This window comes from Falco rusticolus, chromosome 14 (genome assembly GCF_015220075.1).
Source record: "Falco rusticolus isolate bFalRus1 chromosome 14, bFalRus1.pri, whole genome shotgun sequence".
NCBI lineage: Eukaryota > Metazoa > Chordata > Aves > Falconiformes > Falconidae > Falco > Falco rusticolus.
The window spans coordinates 22,122,526-22,141,441 of record NC_051200.1 but is presented as its reverse complement, the minus strand read 5'-3'; the positions used below and the strand labels follow the sequence as shown (position 1 = coordinate 22,141,441).

Genomic DNA, 18,916 nt, shown 5'->3' with positions numbered 1-18,916 from the left:
TTTAGTCCAAAAGCATCAGCAGATTAATCCATCCCTGCACCCATGGGGACAACTCTGCAGCAAAGATCCCACAGTGCTGAAAGCTCTGGCTCCCACACAACATTAATTAAGGCACATTAAGCAATCAGCAGGCTTAAAAAAAAAAAAAAAAGGTTAGAAGCTTTAACTAGTAGGAGTATTAGCTGCTGAAATGGGCAAGTTTTCGCATGTTTTGGGGAGTGCAATCTGCAAAGCCCCAGTGAGGAGCTGTGCCACCGCAGGGGTGACAAACCCGGCACAGTGCGAGTCTGTAAAAGCCCATAATGTGCCCAAGAGATTAATTTCCTATAAACCACAATAAAAAGATGTAGAGAGCTGAAAAACCCTGCTATCAGCTGGCATGATTGTACAAGGAAATCAATGCTGTTTTAAAGGAGTAGGAGCCACAGTCCCTAGTACCTGCCGCGAGCAGAGATGCTGTGGTGGGGACACTGCAGCGGACCATGCTGCCGAGCACCTGGGCACCTGTATGACCCTCCTGCAGAGCTGCAACCCTCTCCACAAGCCACAAAATAAGTCCTGTTTTCCCAAGCAGACATGCAAGAAAGGTGAATAAATGCAAATTAAAAGTTACAAGTAATTTTAGGTTGAATTGCTACAAAAATGTTTTTTTTTTTTAAAAAAAAGTCACTTTTTCAAAATAGCCAATGAATCAAGAATACTTGCTCCTTCTTGATCTTAAAAAAAAATAAATATTGTTTGTAATACTTCTTGGGCTGGAGTCCCCAGACGGGTAGGACAGAAGTGCTGCTGCTCAACCCGGTGAGGGCGGCCGCGGCCAGCGCCGCCCCCTGCTGATGGCCAGCACCCGCCGGGCTCCCCGCGGGGCCGCCCTGGCCCAGCAGCCTGGCGGGGGGCGACACCGCTCCGGGGCCCAAACATTCGTCTGGGAGAGACGAGCCCTCAGCCGTGACCCTGGTTTGCTCCACGTGAGCTGTGGAAATCCACTGGATAAGGAAATAACGCCTGCTGAGAGCGCCCTGCTTTTGGGAAGCCCAAACGGGACTGGGAGCAGCTTCTGAAGCCCCCCGCGGCGCTGGGCGCTGGGACCTGCAGCCCAGGGTGACAGCATCCAGATGGGAGCGAGGGAACCTCTCCCAGAAAGCTCTGGAAGGGTGAGGAAAATCACGGATGAAGCATCTCGCTTCACCAGCCTAGTTAGCTCCATCTCCTCTGCAGAAGTGGGCTCTGGAGCAGCCGCTCGCCCACGGCAGCCCCCACTGCTCCAGCCAGGTGATGCTGGGGGTCCAGGTGTCCCGCCCTCCCCCCCCCACCACCCCAAGAGCAGGGGAGGCTGCTGGCAGCCCCACCGTGAGCGGCGACTGCTGAGTCGCGGTGGCAGTTTCCGAAACACCCCGAAACCAACAGAGATACATATATATCTCACCACCCAAAAACCCCAAAAACGAAAGAAAAAGGGTGATATCCAGCGCGGGGCAGGAGGAGCAGCAGAGAGGGCGCTGCCAGCCGGGGGGCCCCGTCCCTCCCACGCTGGGGCTGCTCCCGGCACTTGTGCTTTTGCTTTGCATGTCCAGGGGTGGGGACCCGCCAGCGGCACCCACGGGCCAGGGCCCCCGTCTCACACCAGAGCAGCTCGCCCAGACGGCAGAGGTAGGCCTGATACTCTTCTATCCCCGCTTGTCTTCAGTTCAGGCTAACGGGTTTAAATTTTACTTCCCCCCCCCCGATTTTTGCAACGCAGACTTGGTGCCTCTTCTTGCTTGCGCTAGGAGCGCCGAGAGGGGTGTCAGGCACCCTGCCGAGGGGCAGGGGGGCACAGGGTAACCACCAAGCCCTGTGAACCTCCAGAAGTAAATGAGTAGCAGCAAGGGGACGCAGGCTAAGCCCAGGGTGAGGAGCTAACGGCCCCACTGATAGAAAGCGAGTGCCTGGGAGTGCTCACGAGATGCCCCGTGTCTCCAGGGGAGGGGAGAGGTACAGCTTACCCCAGACCAGCCAGCCATCAAGTTTCAAACCCTACTTTTCATGACTTATGCAAGCATCAAGAAGCCGCATTTAAGAATAAGCCCAAATGTGGCCGCTCTGAGCCTTTGCAAAGCCCACAAGCTGCTTGTGAGGGGACTCGTCTGCAGGTGGGCTTTGATGCCACACAGCCCCATCTCCGCGAGCCCAGAGAGAACCGGAGAGAGCCCATCACTCTGGGTCTCGCTTGGGTTCATCTCACTGCATTTGTCCCATGGGTTTTCTTCAGCGCTCTGTCCCTCCCAGGAGGCAGCACGCTGACTTTCCACTGGCAATTTTCCACTTGGCTGCCAGAAGCGGGCCGGGAGGAGGCAGGGTTATCTGCGGCCCAAGCAGGGGCACACGGCTGCGCTGCCGGGGGGACTGCTGGCGGTTTGGGTGGAAAACTCGTAGCTTTGGTGCTCATTGCCACTCACATCTACCAGGGACATCAGGGTGTGCCGGGAGGGGAGAAGAGGCGTGGGGGATTAGGCTAATACACTGCTGCTAGGGGTTTATTTTCCCTTTTAAACCAGGATGAATAGCAACAGGGGACAACAAGTGCTTTTACTAAGGATTAAGAGGCAAAAGCAGCATCTTTCACACAGCATTAATGCAGAGTATTTATATTTTCCTGCATATTTTTGGGATTTGCCCAGGCAAAATCCCCCCCTGGTGTCCCCAGCTGCCTGCCTGACTCACCACTGCCAGCGCACAGCCAGCCCCCCAGCCCAGGGAGCTCCCGCCAGGGCTCCAGCCCCACAGCCCCTTCCCAAAATTTCAGTGACAGAGGGGAAAAGTCTCCCTCCAGCAGGTGACGGCAACTCTGTCGCTCCTCCCAGCATGGACATGGGCAGAAAGGAAGGGAGCATGAGCAAGGCAGAGGGTCAGCACACCACAGAAACACTCAGTTACCTTAATAATGAGAAATTAATGAAGGAACAAATAGAAAGAAACCTTTTCATTCTGCTGTGCCACTGCCCCACAGTCCTAATCTATAAAATAGTGGCTGTTCCACTGGAACAAACATTCAGCACCTTTAGTGACTCAAGTCCCAGTTAACCATGGAAATCGGACGGGATGAACAGACGCTTGTTCTGCAGCAGAGTCAAAATGAAAAAGCTGCTCTCACCCGTATCGCTTTGCAAACAGCATTGGCAAACTCAGAGTATGACTGGTGCATGGTGCAGAACCGGCGCTGGGTGAGGGGAGGGAGGGATGCTCTGGAGGCGGTTGGTACCCGGGCTGGGAGGTGCCGCCGAGGAGACCCCCGGGCTGGGGCTGGGCAGGCAGAGCGCACAGCAGGGCAGGGGTTCTGCTGTGTCAGGACAAGCACAGGAAAACACAGGAGGCCCCGAGGATGCCTAACAAAAGCGCTGCGGCCTCTGTGGGTAGACGCTACTAAAGAATTAGAAAAAGCCCTCTCCACAGTTAGTAGAGCAAGAGGCAACATCGCCCCTGTGGAAGAGGGGATAAAACCCAAATACCTACCAGAAAACTGCTTCAAGGGAGAAAAGCCTTTGTCCTCCCCTGACATTTTTTAAAAGAACTAGAATCAATCCCATGCAATCATAATTTTATATTTCTACCATTTCTATTTTCAGTTAATACCCATTTTATTACTACTAGTAAGTATATCTGCTGAAACAGGACAGCAGCAGTCCAGGTGACAGAGAAAAGGAGCGGTTACAGGGGGAAGCCCGGCACTGGACACCGCTGCCCTGCTCTGATCCCTGGGCCACCACCTCTGCCTGCACAGCCTCAGCTGGACACTAGATTTACATCTGAAATGACTCCTGCGCACTTCTTCCTTTTTCTTTAGGCTGTGGAGGAGAAAGAGGAAAACCAGAAGCGAGGTCCTGCTCCGCGGCACTCCCAAGCCTCCCCCCAGAGGGGTAAGTCAGCAGCCGACACCAGGCTGCCAGGCACAGCCCAGGCCATCGCTGCCACCGGCTCTACAAGTTCTTACAGCATAAAAAGCAGGCCAGCACCAAACGCAGGGTGCCCGGGTCACCCAGGCCAGCAGCAGTCCTTGCAAGAGCGGCGCTTGGTGGTAGGATCCAGCCAGGCTGATCTCTTACCTGGTTCTGGGAGGGAGCAGGAGGTGCTGGTCAGCATCCCAGGTTCCTCCAGGGTCATCAAGAGGGGACCAGGCACAATGCTGCAGCAGGGGTAGCACCCATAAACATGGGCTACAATCCCCCAAACTGGTTTAAGAGTCTCTCCTTCACTGAGCTGGGTTTTAAGAGCTGCTGTGGCTGGATTTACTAACTAGAGCTTGTGTGGACCTGGGCAGTTATAACCACCGTCAGGTGAGGACCCTGGTTGCTCCCAGAGGGGTGATGGGCTCTGATGTAGGCATGGTCCTCACAGGTGTTGTGGCTGTTAGTGACTGTTCCCACATCCCCAGCTCCTGCACTTGTTCATATGGAACATACGGATACATGGCTGCCCTGCAGCATATAGAAAATACTTTACACAATACATGCCCTGCATTTACACAATACAAGCATTGGCGAGCCCTGGTTGTAAAGGCTGTCTACAAAACTCACCTGGGGCTTCTGACTCATCACGTACAAGTGAGAAGTGTTCACCCAGTGCCCTGACGTGGCTGACCGTGGGGTCTGCTCAGCAAAATAAGGGGGGAAAAACCATTCAGGGGCAGAAGGAAGCCGTGCCTGGGGAGAGTCTCGCACCTACCACCGCAGCCAGCCCCCTGCACCGAAGGGAAGCGAGCACAGCACATGCAGCAAAATTTCCTCTTTCTGGAGGTTTTTTTTAACATACTGCTGGTTTTTACACAGCATGTTTGGCTGAACTTGTGCAATGTTGCTGCTCGGGATTTCCAAAGCACGGTTTCTCACGTTGCTGTGTTGTTACCCCCTCTCGGAGGGCAGCGGCTCTGGCAGGGGCGTTTCTGGGTGCCCTGGGCAAGCGCCCTCGCTGCTCCCTGGCTTAGCTGGGCTGTCTCAGAGCCCTGGGGCTGCAGGTTTATGGTGCTGCAAGCGCATCCCTGCCCTGGGGCCAGGCTGGAGGGAGCAGAGGGTGGTGTGGTGGGGAAGCTGCGGTGCAGCGGGCATGAGGGGATGCAGGCACTGGGAGGGCAGCAGGAAAAATGCTAGTGTGCTCTGTGTGTGTGTGTGTGTGTATGTGTGTGCTGGGCTGTAACAGATGGGCTGGGACTGCACCTTGTCCTTCCCTCTGTGTGTCTCCCAGCCCAGTGATGGAGACACGGTGGATTTAGCCTCCTGGGAATGCAGCCTGAGGAAAAGGAGCATGATTCAGCCTCCCTGACTGGGTGATAGGAGCCCCTGGGCAAGAGACGAGATGAAAGACAACATTGTTTAAAAAAAAAATAAAATTACAAAAAATGATTGGAAGGAAGAGGTGCGTAATGCAGGTTTAAGGCTTTTGCTTGCAAGTGCCCCTGCAGATGCTCCCCAGCCAGGCACAGCCCTGCCCCAGCAGCGCTGGGTACCACAGGAGTGGGACACCCGCGCGGGCAGCGAGCGAGGGCACCGCAACCTCACCCGAGCACCTCGCTGCTGCCACTTCAGAGCAAACTTCAGGCAAGAAGCTGAGATATTCTGGGTGAAAAAAATGTGAAAATCAACTCAAGCCAAAGCTGTGCAGCTCCCTGTGATCCACCCTTGCTCTGCCAGGCCGGGCACCCCCACTGTGGGGGACAGTGCTGGTACTGGGGAAGCCAAGAGGCACAGAGGGGCTCTCGGGAGTGGGGGGATGCACCCGGTCCTTGGTGCCCTCCTCCCACTGCCAGTGCACAGCCCAGGGACCTACGACACGGTCGTCTGCCTCAGACATGCTGGCAGGACCAGGACCATGATGGGAAGCCCGGACACATCACGCTGAGGAGTTTGCCGTAACAGTAAAGATGGACATGTCTTCACAGGGCCTCAGCATCACCATGGAAAACCAAGCTGAAGGAGGGCATCCCTCCCATCCTCCCCAAGTACCAGTCCCCACTAAGCAGCTCCCAGCCAGCCTGCTCTGCCTGTACCTATATCCAGCATTTTTTCAAACCCAGCAAGGCAATTTCTGACTACTTGGGGAGGATGTACTGGTTTTGGCCAACTGCTTTGGCTCGATCCCAGTACAGAGGAGAAGGGAGGAACCCGCACGAAGCAGGCACCGCTGTCAGGAAGCCCCAGAGGGGTTAACCAGCCACGAACCCCAGGGCATGACAGGTACCCAAAAACCAGCCACATCCACAACCCTCTCCGGGTTGCTTGTCCCAGTCCAGCTCCAGCAAATGGAAACCGAAGCCCTCGGCCCAAGTTGCCCACCAGTAACAGATAAAACCTAATGAGTAGGTGAGCACCAATTAGCTTTCCTGCATGATTAAGAGATTACTCAGGTTTTTAATATTAGCTGTGGAGGTTTGTGCGTAGGAAGTTGGGTGGAGAATTAATAAAAGAATTGGGAAGCCTCTGAACAGAAGGCTAATTCACTCTATGGCTTATTAATTGCTGCTTCTGGAGTTTAATGGGATTATTTCACAAGCCATTTTGCTCTACTGGTTGTGTCAGATGCTGGCTCCCTGGAAGAAAGGAAGACATCTCAGTCTCACTGGACTCGTTACTCAGTGGCACACAAGAGAAACTGCCCAAACAGACACGGAAAAGCTGCCCCTGTGAACCATTTCATTTTGATGATTTTCTGCTTTCACCCAAAGCTACTACAGAGTTTCGGTGCAATCACACTGGCAAGGGCTGAACGTTGACTTCATATTGGCTTCATTAGCAACCGTTCACATTTTAACACCTATACCTCAAAGCACAGGAAAAAAGTCACGGATTGCAGCAGGGTATAGTTTTGTCTTCACATATGTGCCTTTGGCATCCTGGTTGGTACCAAAAAACTTCTCCCACTTAGACCTGCAAGTTAATTCATTGTGCTGAAGCAAGAGGCAAACCTGAGAGTGTTTGGACAGAGATCTGAATTTCCTCTATATTTATCAGATCTGTTTTTTTTTTTTTTCTTCTGTCTGACAGTTTCAGATAGTATCAGCTGCTTCCCATGCAAACAATTTTAAAATGAAGTCCACCTACAGTCACCTTTGTGACAGTGTTTCCAACATCCACAACAGTCACATGTGCCAGGCAGGTAGAGGAAAGGCTTAGAAAAAGCAGTTGTGAGAAAGATGAATTTAATATAATGCAGGTAGCTCTGCAGCAAAAAGTGTTTAATAAGCAGGCCAGTCATCCCTGCTTGCACGCAAGGAAGTTTTATCTTCTACTTATGAAAGAGAAATGAAAAAGTTGACCCTGATTCAGCAAAAACCACCGACTTGGGACTTGCACCCCCTCTGCAGCAGCCCCAGCTGCACTGGGGAGAGCGGTCATTTGTCCAGCACGTGTGTCTGGCTTATTTACATGAGGGGCAGGTGTCAATCTCTCGTCTTCTCGGCTGTCTGTAGCCGTGGTGCAGGTGGGAAGTTTCTGAGGGGCTTTCCTGGGAAGACCAGAAGAGCGTTAAACTCCTGAGTGCTGTGTGAGGCGAGAGGATCCCCCTGCCCGCAGCGGGGCAGCGAGGAGGGATGCAGGCACAGCACTGACTGGAGCATCTCTGTGCTGGCTGCATGCTCGGGCACGGGGAGGCCAGCGCAGCCGGAGGCAAAGGGAGATTCATCTGGAGAAGCTGGAGCTGGGAAAGATGCAGCTGCAGAAACCTGGCAGCATCTTAAATACACCCTGTGATCGGAGGTGACTTCTGCCTGGCAGTACAGCACGGGAGGCGGGTTTGTAGCAGCCGTTAAACACTTTTTATTCCTCAGTGGTTTTGCATCTCCCTTTGCTGGGCTGCCCACCACAGCTGTCACTAGCAACAGGTTTCTGCTAGGGAGATGCTCCTACCGCTCTTGCAGGCTTCCCCGTACCTTTCGCTTTGTAAGACCTGTGTCTCCCTGCAGCATTATAACGGCACCTTTCTGTCTTGCAGCTGTGGGGCCACGTTCACTGCCAAGCTCCTGTGTTGGAAGAAGTGGCTGAAATGCCTCCCAAAAGGTGACAGAGCTGCAGCTCTGGTGACAAACTGTTGACTGCTTCGGCACACGATGATGCAGGGTGTGGATCCCCTCTCTGTCAATCCTGCAACCGACTACAGTAAGGTCTGGTAACTTCTGGCAAAAAGCATGAGCAAAGCACATGAGCAGGACTTTAATTAACTCACCCCATAACAAAGCTCCTCCCCAGAGTGGACACGATTGTCTGGTAAGCGAAGCCTCACACACGGGCGCCAGGGCTGAACCTTTTTATTTAAGCACCGACCACCCGCGGACAACCTGGCTGCAGGACGCGCGAGGAACATGTTACCATGCCGAGGCTGAGCACGGATCTGGAGCACAACCATGATGAACAGTTCGACCTGCACTGAAACAGACCTCAAGCCCTACTACGCGATTACGTACACCTTCATCCTGATCCCTGGACTAATAGGGAACACATTAGCTTTATGGGTGTTCTATGGGTACATGAAAGAGACTAAAAGGGCTGTAATATTTATGATCAATTTAGCCATTGCGGATTTATCCCAGGTCTTGTCCTTGCCCCTGAGGATTTTCTACTACTTGACCGGGACGTGGGAATTTGGAGGAGGTCTCTGCATGTTTTGCTTCTACCTGAAGTACGTCAATATGTATGCAAGCATCTACTTCTTGGTTTGCATCAGCGTAAGACGATATTTGTTTCTTATGCACCCATTCAAATTCAGCGACTGCAAGCGCATCTGTGATGTGTATATCAGCATCCTTGGGTGGGTCGTGGTCTGTGTTGGCTGTTTGCCTTTCCCCCTTCTCAGACTTCACCAGGATGCAAAAAACACCTGTTTTGTGGATCTCCCCGTAAAGGAAGTTGATCTTCCCATCTCCATCGTGATGATGACCATAGGTGAATTGTTGGGGTTTGTAACACCCCTACTCATCATCGTATACTGCTCGTGGAAGACTATCTTATCACTAAAAGAAAAAAATTCTGCTTCACATGACCTTGGGGAGAAAAAAAAGGCTTTAAAGATGATTCTCACCTGCGCTCTGGTATTTCTGATTTGCTTTGCACCTTATCATATCAGCTTTCCACTGGATTTCTTTGTCAAAACCAAAAAGATTAAAAACGGGTGTGTCCAGAAGGTGATCTCAGTGTTTCATGTTGTAGCTTTGTGCCTCGCCAGCCTGAACTCCTGCGTGGACCCAGTCATTTACTACTTTACTACAGATGAGTTCAGGAGACGCCTTTCCAGGCAGGATCTGCAAGACAGCATTCAGCTCCACCACCTCAGTTACGTGAGGAAGCACTCCAGAGATGAGCTCAGGGAGGACACCATGGACTGCTAACACTGGCCTTCCTCCAGCAGTTGCCAGGACTTCAAGTGTTCACTGGATTTGTGGGTTTGGCTCAATTTTTTTCCCCCAGGACACCGAGAGCAATGACTTAGATGAGCTTCTGCTGATTTCAGTGCAGGCTGGAGAAAAACAAAGAACTCCCCCCCAAAAACAAAACCTGACCAAAAATACATTAAAACTTTGGCTGCAAATTTTCTCTGAACATAAGTAACACTGTGTAATTCCCACAGGCACTGTACCTAAGTGGGGCAGCCAGGAGGAGGTAGCTTTGGTGTAGGAGGAGGACACGGACCCATGGTGAGAGGCGATGCTGTGTCCCATTGTCACAGGTGGGGACATTAAGTGGCCGTGTACTGGTCACGCATCCTGGCTGCAGCAAAAGGCGGCAAAAATTCTGGAGTCTTGCTATGCAGAAAGAATTTGATCATAAAAATTAGTATTATAGACATGGTATTATACATTTCTGAAACAACAGACAATCAAGCAGTGGATCTATGGAGCGCCCAGAGCTTGCCTCAAGCCATGGTGACCACAGAGCGAGGAGCGTGAGGTGGCCCCAAAGGACTTGCTGCTTCAATAACTACCCAAGCCTCCATTCTGGGGTGTAGCAAATGACACACCCCCAAATCACAAAGTCACTGAAGCATCCAGACACTATTTTTCTGCCATCGGTTCCCATTTCTGGCTCAAAAGCCACACGGTTTCAGGCTGTATCGCTGCCTCGGATAAGCTTTAACACGAGGCTGTGCTTCCAGGGGCTTTATCCAGGCTAGACATCCACCGAGGCTTTCGGGTCCTCGTTTCAACAGAGATGGGGCAAATTATTGCCCTTTCACTAATAACTGACCCTGTGCCATCACACCTACTTTTGATTAACAGCAGCGTAATTAAAACACAGCCTGAGGAACCAAACCTTTCTGAAGTTTACTGTAATGGGAACTCACTATAAGCCACAGTCAAAGGTGCCACCCAACAGGCTCTGAAAGACTTTTAAGAAAGGCTAAAATGTGGATTTATTTTTTTTTTAATAATAATTTCTCTAAAATCAGACAACAGAAAGCTTTGGGCTTGACTGGTACTTCATTTGCACCTTCTTGAAAAATTTATTTTTCTGTGAACATTTGAAGCGTTACATTTTGAAATGTAAAAATACTGTGATGGTATTAGTTTTTATTTAATGCAAATGTTGTTTTATAGATTTAATTTATAAAAAATATATATATTTTGTAGAAAAATGATGTGAATCTCAGAGAGTGTTGGAACACAGAAAGATTTTTTTTCTTTCTAAAACCCCTTTTATATAATAAAACAAAACTCCACCACCTCACCCCTGCAGGAGTCTGAGCCAGTGTGTCTCTACCCAGAGCATGTTGGCTGAGTAAGCACCGCTAATTCACGGAAAACACAAAGCACATGGTACTTTGTTCACAGCAACGAAAAAATATTTGGGTTTTTTATTTCTTGTTGTATATGATAAAAACATCCTTTTTTTAAAAAAAAGTAAATGCCCTTCTTGGCCCATTCTCCCCTCCGTAGCCGCCTGCATCACCAATACACGCTTAGAGGGACTCAGAATCACAGTCACTGGGGTTGGAAAAGACCTTTAAGATCATCAAGCCCAACACGGACCGATGCGTGGCAGCACTTGGGTTGCTGATGCCTCTTGAGCACCTGAAGAACTTTTTTGATGCCTTTTCAAAATTGTATTAACCTCCTCCTTGCGCTGGGGAGAAATGCAAAACCTGGCTTGCAAAGGGCCGAAACGCACTGCTGCAAACTGCAGCTGCTCACCTGCCCCACGGGAGATTTGCCAAGACACCCTGAATTCCTGTCGCTGAAGGCCAGCACCGTCCCAAGCCCATCACCATCCCTTCTGGCCACTGTCCCCTGTACCCAGCCGTGTAGGAGGGGACGAGGATGGCCCTGTTCAACCCCCCCCAGCTACTTTTAGCTTCCAAGGGGAGAAGATGTTACAAAACGCAGTGTCAGAAGTTCAAAAATTGTTCAATTAGACAAACTTCATCAACTCAAGTTTTCCCACCTAGAAAACCCCGTGGGCACACCCCGAGCCGTGTCCCCTGCTGCCACAGCGATGCCGTTTATTCACACTAGCATTAACAGTCCCTTTTTAAGGCAGGCAGGTGTAACAGTCGTGGCAGCTGACACCAGCCCAGTTCGGGGGGGGGGGGGGGGACCTGCCTGCCCTCCCCCTGCCTCGGCACCTCTGTTCCAGGTGGGATTTGCTTGGGCCACACTCTCCAGTGCAGAGGTCTCACAAGCCCTCGGCTGACGTTGCCATGGACATCTGGAGAATCAAGATGTTCCTTAGATCTACAGAAGGTGTATTTTCGTGCCCTGTTGATGGCCTGGGATCCGTAACACCAGCCCCTGCTCCAGCCCCAGAGCAATCACGCGCCAGCAAAGAGATGCTCTCCTGCATTTCTGCCACCCAAGCAAGCCTCAGGTGGGGACGGCACTGGCACACGGGAGGTGTGGAGAAGCCAGCCAGCCACCGCAGCAGCAGGCAGCAGTGCTGTTGGATTGCGTCCTGCCCAGCTTCAGGCTGTGTGCGAGGCAAGATCCATTCCTCACCTGGACTTTCTCAGCTCTGCCTGCAGTTCTCCATCAGCCAAATGCTGATACTCCCACAGAAATCTTTGCTCCAGAAAGCCTTCTGAGTAATAAATCTGGTCTGCAGCACTGGACTGGGAGCCTGGATGACAGTGTAACTGAGAGCAAAAAAACCCCAAACATCCCCTTTATTCTGCATGAAGTATTTCCTCTGGCTGCTCAAGCAGCACCTCTCCCCGACAGGGTTTTAATGCCGAGCAGCAGAGCACTGAGGTCTCTGCCAACAACCTCGCCAGGTGGACTTTGTGCTGAAGTGACAAGTGGCTTTCTGACTCACACAGAGTTACGTTTAATTTGTGCTAGGCCAAAAGAAAATTTATTGTGCCAACAGCGCAGACCCAGGGAAGGTCTCAGGGCATTCTGAGGACCTTAAGCTGTTCAGAAACAGCATCAAGGTTTTTTGGAACGCCTTATTCAATAGCTGAAACAAGGCAAATGAGGCTGACACAGCTCTGGTTGGAAGCAGAGCTCTCGGCCTGTTTCCAAACACCCTGCATCGCAGCCCCCTCTTTCCATCGACTCCCACACAGTTGCGCGCTGCTGAACCCACAACAGCTGCAGATGATTTCATCACACCTCGGGTGCCGCTTCTCACAGCTTCCTTTGTGTCACTGTCATCATGAGAAGAAACACGATGGGGAGTTTTTCTTTCTTTTTTTTTTCTTTTTTTTTTTTTTTTAACAGGTTGAGACTTGAAACCGTACTTGCAAGTGAAGGCTGCTATGGCTGCAGGAGAGGACGTGCCTGCCCCTCTTCCCGTTCTCCTTTTTACACCATCACAAGATGGTTCTGCGGAGCCAGGTCAGAGACCACCGAAGTGACTCGCTTGCTGGTGATGGTGGGCTTGGGAAGAGCATCGAAAAGCTGGGCTGTGGGCAGCAGTCCTGCCCGGGCACCGCTGTCTTCAGCTGCTGGTCGTGGGGCAGCTGCACTGAAAGCATCGCTCTCCAGAGCCACCAACAACTTCTCCAACTGCTTGACCAACACACACCTGAACCCACGGATCCCTGAAGCCTAGCGGCAACGGATTCCCTATTTAAATTATATGTGCATTGCTTGGAAACATATTGCTGTCACTTTGAGCTGGCCACCTGATAACATCTTTTGGTGTCCCTTCCTCCCATACCGGCAACCGGTTCCCTTTTCACCTCCTCTGCACGAGGTCTCGCCCGCGCTCAGGACCCCCAGCCACCCCCAGCCCCCGTGGCTGCCAGGTGGGCGCAGGGCAGTGGGCGCAGGGCCAGGGGCTGATGGCCACGGCACAGGTCCTCCAACATTTCCAGCGTCCTCTTCACCCCCTCTGCCATCACCAGCCACTGCCCGTAACTCAAAAGATCTCCTTTCTGTGTGAAAAAGGCCGATTTACAGTTCCTCTTACTTAAGCAGAGATTTCTTCACCCCTTTACACATCTTTTATCAGCACTAGATTTTATTTGCTATTTTGTCATCTCGTTGCTCAATGTCCTGAGAAGACTCCCCATTTCTCTGTAGCCGCTGTTAGATTTTACTGCTCCAGTTAAGGCTGCACCAGCAGGAAACTTTGTGACAATTTATACTTCACTGTTTACTTCCTTTTTCACTTTGCTGTTAAGAGGCCAAAGATTAGTATCACCCCCAGCATTACAAAACCAGCTCACCGGCCACGAACGCACAGAGCATCACGCACAGCACTGCTGAACGCCACTCCTCACACCTCAGTAACTGAAGAAAAAAACCACCGCAGCAACTGACCCAGATACAAATCAACCTCATCCAGTACAAAAACACAGGACGGGTTTTTAACAGTTCGGCATCTCCTGGATCTCTCTGGGAGGAGCGTACCCTGGTTCTAAAACACGGGGAAGGGGTAAGGCTGTCACTGCCCCTCCCTGTAAGTACAGCCCTTGTCTAAGAAGGAAGGAACATGGTTAAAACGCCTCCTTAATTTAAGCAGGGATTTGAATCCCTGTTTCCCCTTGCTAGGAAAACACCCTTGGCTAGTCTGTACGAGGATGCTCCTCCATCAAAGCTGTGGGAGGAAAAAAGAAAAGCTCGCAGCCCGGCAGTCTGGTCCTGGGTATGGGGAACAGACACGAACATGACTTCTGGTGGTTAGTGCCGTCTCCTCAAAGGGGAACACCTAGGTACTTGTTCCTGCTTCCATTTCTATTTCTGTACCTTACGTCAAACCAACAGGGGATTCACTCCGTAAACACCACCGGCTGCTGGCAGGGCTTCGGGGGGGGTGGTGGTGGTGGGTGTTTGGTGGCAGTTAGCACTCCACTTTAAGGGACCTCCATCCTGTCCACGCATGGGTGATGACTGATCAACAGCTACCTCTAAGAAAGCAAGTCTGGCAACATGCCCAGATGTTCCCAGAGCCCATTTCAGCCTGAGTTAGACCTCAAAAAAAGGTTCTTGGTCCAGTCAGAGACAGTGCTCTGCCTGGGCTTACAGACAGGTGCCAACATAAAGCTAAAGCAAGGGGGAAAATGAAGCCTCTTGGAGGTGTAGGTACCTCTGTGGTCAGCAAGTAGCTGAGCTACAATTGTCAAGATTGTAATTTTTGATGCCAGTTTGCTCAAGTTTCCTTCCACCCACTCATTTTTTCCACCTAAACCTAGAATTCAGGGGGAAAAGAAAAGAAAGAAAGAAAAAAAAAAAAGAGAAAACCCAGAACAACCATCAATGGTAGGATGAACATAAGCGATGTAACCAGTTGCCATAACGTATTGTGAAAACTAACAATCCTCTTAAGTCATCTGCCTACCCATTTTCCCAGTGGGCTCAACAGTGATGTGAAGAAGGGAGCATCCTGGCAGGGCTCCAGCTAAGTGAAGGTGATGGTTTTTACCAACCGCAACGTGCAGCCACCAGCAGTCTGCTCCGAGCCCCCCATGGGCAGCTTCAACTCCCTGCTCGCCCTCCCAGGAGTCCCGAGGCAAAATACCTGTTTTAGTTTTTAACCCACCCAAACTCTTGTCTTGGCTGACTAATCTGACTTTCTCTAATCAGCTGTCAGCCTCTTTATCAGTCCTGTGATTCAGAGCCATACTCCTGCACAAGCTCCACTATTACATGACATTTATTGATATTTAAAGAAATTGCTAAGTCCTTGTGGTCAGACAGAGGTTTGTGCAGCTAGAGAGAAAGTTCCCAGGAGACCTATGTAAAACAGAAGCTAAAACTCATGTGGCTTTGAGTTTCTTGTTTAATGAGAGGCTTTTTATTTAAGTGATTTAATGCTACATCCCAGCCTGCTCCTGCTGGTTAACAGTCGATAAAACCCAGAGCAGCACCACCATGAACTCAAAGACAACAGCAGCAGCACCACTGCCCATGCCAGCGTGCTGCTGTTCCTGCAAGTTCCTTCACTCAGAGTTCCTCCCCCCGGGCTCACGGGCCCTCGACTGACCCAGCCCAGGTATCTCCACTGGGACATCAAAACTCTGGTGGCATCTGCCTCTAAAGCTCTTTGCTGCTTCCCGGTCCAGCAAATCTCCTGTGGGTCCAGGATCTCCTACAGCAGCCACCAGCCTGGGACAGGGCCAGGTTCTCCCTGCAGGGCAGCCAAGGAGGTATGTACCCTCCAGCCCCGCGTTGCGTTATTGTACTTAAAGAAAGCCACGGGCTGTGACAGGCTCCAGGGGACAAGCTGGTCACAGGACGGGACTGTCCTTTGAAACACTGCCACAAATTCCAGGAAAACTCTTACAATCAAGCAAGTCGAGCAGTTCCCTTTTACTGGTAAAAGGGATGTGGCACTGTCCCCACCAGGAGCAGATCCTTGGCCCCTGGGTGCTCTCCCTGCCGGGGCCAGAGGCACCGCACTGCACTTCTGCCCATCGCACAGAGGGATGCAACTGCCAGAGCTGCCATGGATGGGGAAGCAGGATGGTTTGGTGCGGGGCAAATAACCCCACTACTCACCGGGATGCAGCTGAACAACTGCCTCCCTTCCCACTGGTGCACAACCCTTTGCAGCCGTGTAACACGGGCAGTGCTGCAGAGCGCTTATTTTTAAGGTCTTCTCCCACTACCCAAGAGCTCTTTGTTTGGCAGCTGGTCCAGCAGGCTCCTAAGCCTTACGTTTAGGAATAATTATAAAAAGAAATTAATAAAAACCCACAAGTTCAGCATAAGGGAAGACTGTTTCTAGAAATCAAAATCCCTTTGGAGAAGCACCTGCCGCCCAGGCAGCACTGCCAGCACCCACCACTGCAGCACGACACTAAAGCCAACCTGACACCAAACCGGTCAGGTATTTAGAAGCTGAAAAGAAATAAAAACCCTGACTGTAAACTATAGAAATAAGCGGGCTGAATATGGCACACGAGCACTGAACTAAGCACAGAAATCCACAATTCAAGCCCTGCTGATGACACTGCTGCTGATGGGTTTTGCCCTCAGATGTCTGTTGTGCTCAGGCACAGCCACACACTTCTGAAGCTTACTCTGAGTCACAGCTGGCAACTGGAAGGTGTCCCTGCGCTGGCTCAAGGCCAGGGCTACGGCCAGCCCTGGGCCAGCACACGCACAGGCTCCGCACAGCTCAGTGCCAAGCCTTCAGCAGCTTGCAGTTCGTGTTTGCAAGGGCCTCACGAGGGTGCACGGGCCTCCATTTGCATCGGACAAAGTAGCCCTCGGTAGGGTCCCGGTGGGGGACCACAACACTGCCCGCTCAAACGCAAAAGGACGAATGCAAAAACAACACTGCAAGGCTGAGATTTTACAGCTTCGATGAACGTGCCCATGCTCCTCAGTGGAAGAGGCACAACCAGCATGACCTCCTCTACACGGAGTGGTGTGCGACGGCAGCACGGCAAACCAGGTCCCCTCCAACCATCTCCCCTGAGAGGGGATGGGGGCCCAACCTCACAGCACAGGCACCAGCTCGCTCAAACATCAGTGTTCTGTTGCAGATGCCAGCTCTGCAGCAAGGTCTCCTCTTTCCTTTGGAGCACTAGAGTTTTTTGGCAAGCATTTTTTGTTTGGTGGGTTTTTTTTAAAAAAAAACTAAATGAAAACACAGAAGAGAAAGAAAATCAAATGATGCTGAGAAAGCAAAAAGAAAGGTTTTGCAGAGGGAAACCATTAGATCCATTAAGAAACAAGAGATACTGTAAGTCTGCAGAAAGATAAACGCACGTATCCAGTGTATCTGCAGATTGGATATTTATAAAAGAAACACAAAAGTTGTTGAGATCTGGAGCTCACTTTTTTCTCCTACACTCAAGGCATCCAGCCAGGAACTTCCTTGTCCCTCCAGTTACTATCAGTCATTTCCCTATTGAAAATCAAGGGTCTCAACCTACAGTGAAAACAGGCCCTCAGAAATCCACCAGCAGTCAGCAGACCTCGGTGCAAGCTCTCCTCAACCCACGCACACTTTACTTCCCAGCCACCCCCAGCCAGCAAACCTTTAGCACACAAAACACTTTTCAGGCAACAGCAGACTGTGTCTTTGGCACATCATCCCTGCTCCCCAGCCACCCCCCGATTCAGCGGTGGTTTGTGAAGGGTCAGGAGCAGTGACACAGGCTCTGACAAGAGCAGGAAGAACTCAGACATCAAGGAAAGCGGCTCATGCTGCAGCACAGATGTACCAGATAAGCAGAAACGCTTTCATTTCTTTTCAGACTCCAAAGTTATGTGAAAAGCCAGCAGTTACAGCTCAGCTCAAAACCACTGAAGCGCTGTTGCTTCATTTGCCTGAAAGTCTGGTTGCCCCCTCCCCCTGTTTTTTTTTGTTTTTTTTACTGTGATGTGAGGAGGCAAAGACATCACTGCTTCCAAGTTCACCCCAGGCCATAAGGCACCCTGGCAAGGGCAGGCTGGCCTGAATGGTGGCTGCTACACCCCTGCTCTTCTTCTAAGCACTGAGTAGCGAAAGGGGCTCAGAACATAAGATGACAAAGCAGCTACGACCTCCAAGCGCCAAGGAACCAGACACTGAATTACTTATCATCAGAAGTGCACAATTCCCACTGACATGGCCATCCCACAGGACCAGAAAACCCCACACTTCCCTCCCAAGGGATTTTTTGATCATCAAATGGAAACTGTATGTTTCTCTACCCACGGATCTATTCTTGATTAATCCCACATGCCGGCGCTCTCACTCCACAGTAAAAGCACTTGGCTCCACTCCAGCAAAGGATCAGGTTTGTAGGAAGGAAGCTCCTCGTTCCAGAACTGGGTGTCCACACACAGGCTTAACCCAGAATAGCTTCAGCCACCACCAAGCCCTAAAATGGCACAGCTCAGGAGACCCCGAACGCTGCTCCAACAGGCACACAGCATCTACATCCACGGTCACAACAACTTTTAAGACTGCAAATTCACATTTGTTGATGCGGAACTCAGAGGTGCTACAGCACAAAAAGAGAGAAAATACGCTTAAGTAAACAAAATAGTTGAACTATAAGAAATAATTTCCCTTGGAGGTGGAGTACTAGGTGGAGAGACTTTAATAATTCTCTGGATGGGCAACACACCCATTCATATTGCCTAGGTAATATCACAAATATCTACACATAATGAAGAAATAATTTTAATGAAATAACGTGACTGTAATTACACATATTATAATTATTTTGGTTGCAGTTTCAAAGCTCTAATCAGCACCAGCACTTAGCCTCTATGCCATAGCTGGCAGCCAAGCTATCCCCCACGTGGCTCTGAACTAGGACAGCCAAAGCAGCTTCAACCCTTCCAAGCCAGACCTCAAACTCAGCCTTCCTGGAGTGGCCACTCGGCCCCACGGCTAGCTACCGTGCCACCACGGAGGCTTCCTGGACTGCACTGCATTTATCTGGCCCTACAAATGTTCTCTTCTGTTCTAGGAGACTATTTATTTATTTATTTATTTTTAGTTTGGGGCATGTCTGGAGAACACAAGACAAAATGCAACAGTCGGGGAAGTGGTAAGTAAAACGGAAGAGGCTG

The 18,916-nt window shown here is 50.9% G+C and overlaps 1 protein-coding gene across 1 annotated transcript; it reads left to right on the top strand.

The window, feature by feature from the left end:
- Positions 1 to 8,353: 8,353 nt before the first annotated feature.
- On the top strand, positions 8,354 to 16,023 carry GPR174 (G protein-coupled receptor 174). The gene has a single exon (XM_037408491.1). It carries the CDS (start codon positions 8,369 to 8,371, stop codon positions 9,347 to 9,349), a length of 981 nt encoding a protein of 326 aa, XP_037264388.1. The 5' UTR covers positions 8,354 to 8,368; the 3' UTR covers positions 9,350 to 16,023.
- Positions 16,024 to 18,916: the final 2,893 nt, after the last annotated feature.

Bases quoted from the DNA above. Each gene is read 5' to 3' on its own strand.
- GPR174 (XM_037408491.1), top strand. From the start codon at position 8,369: ATGATGAACAGTTCGACCTGCACTGAAACAGACCTCAAGCCCTACTAC.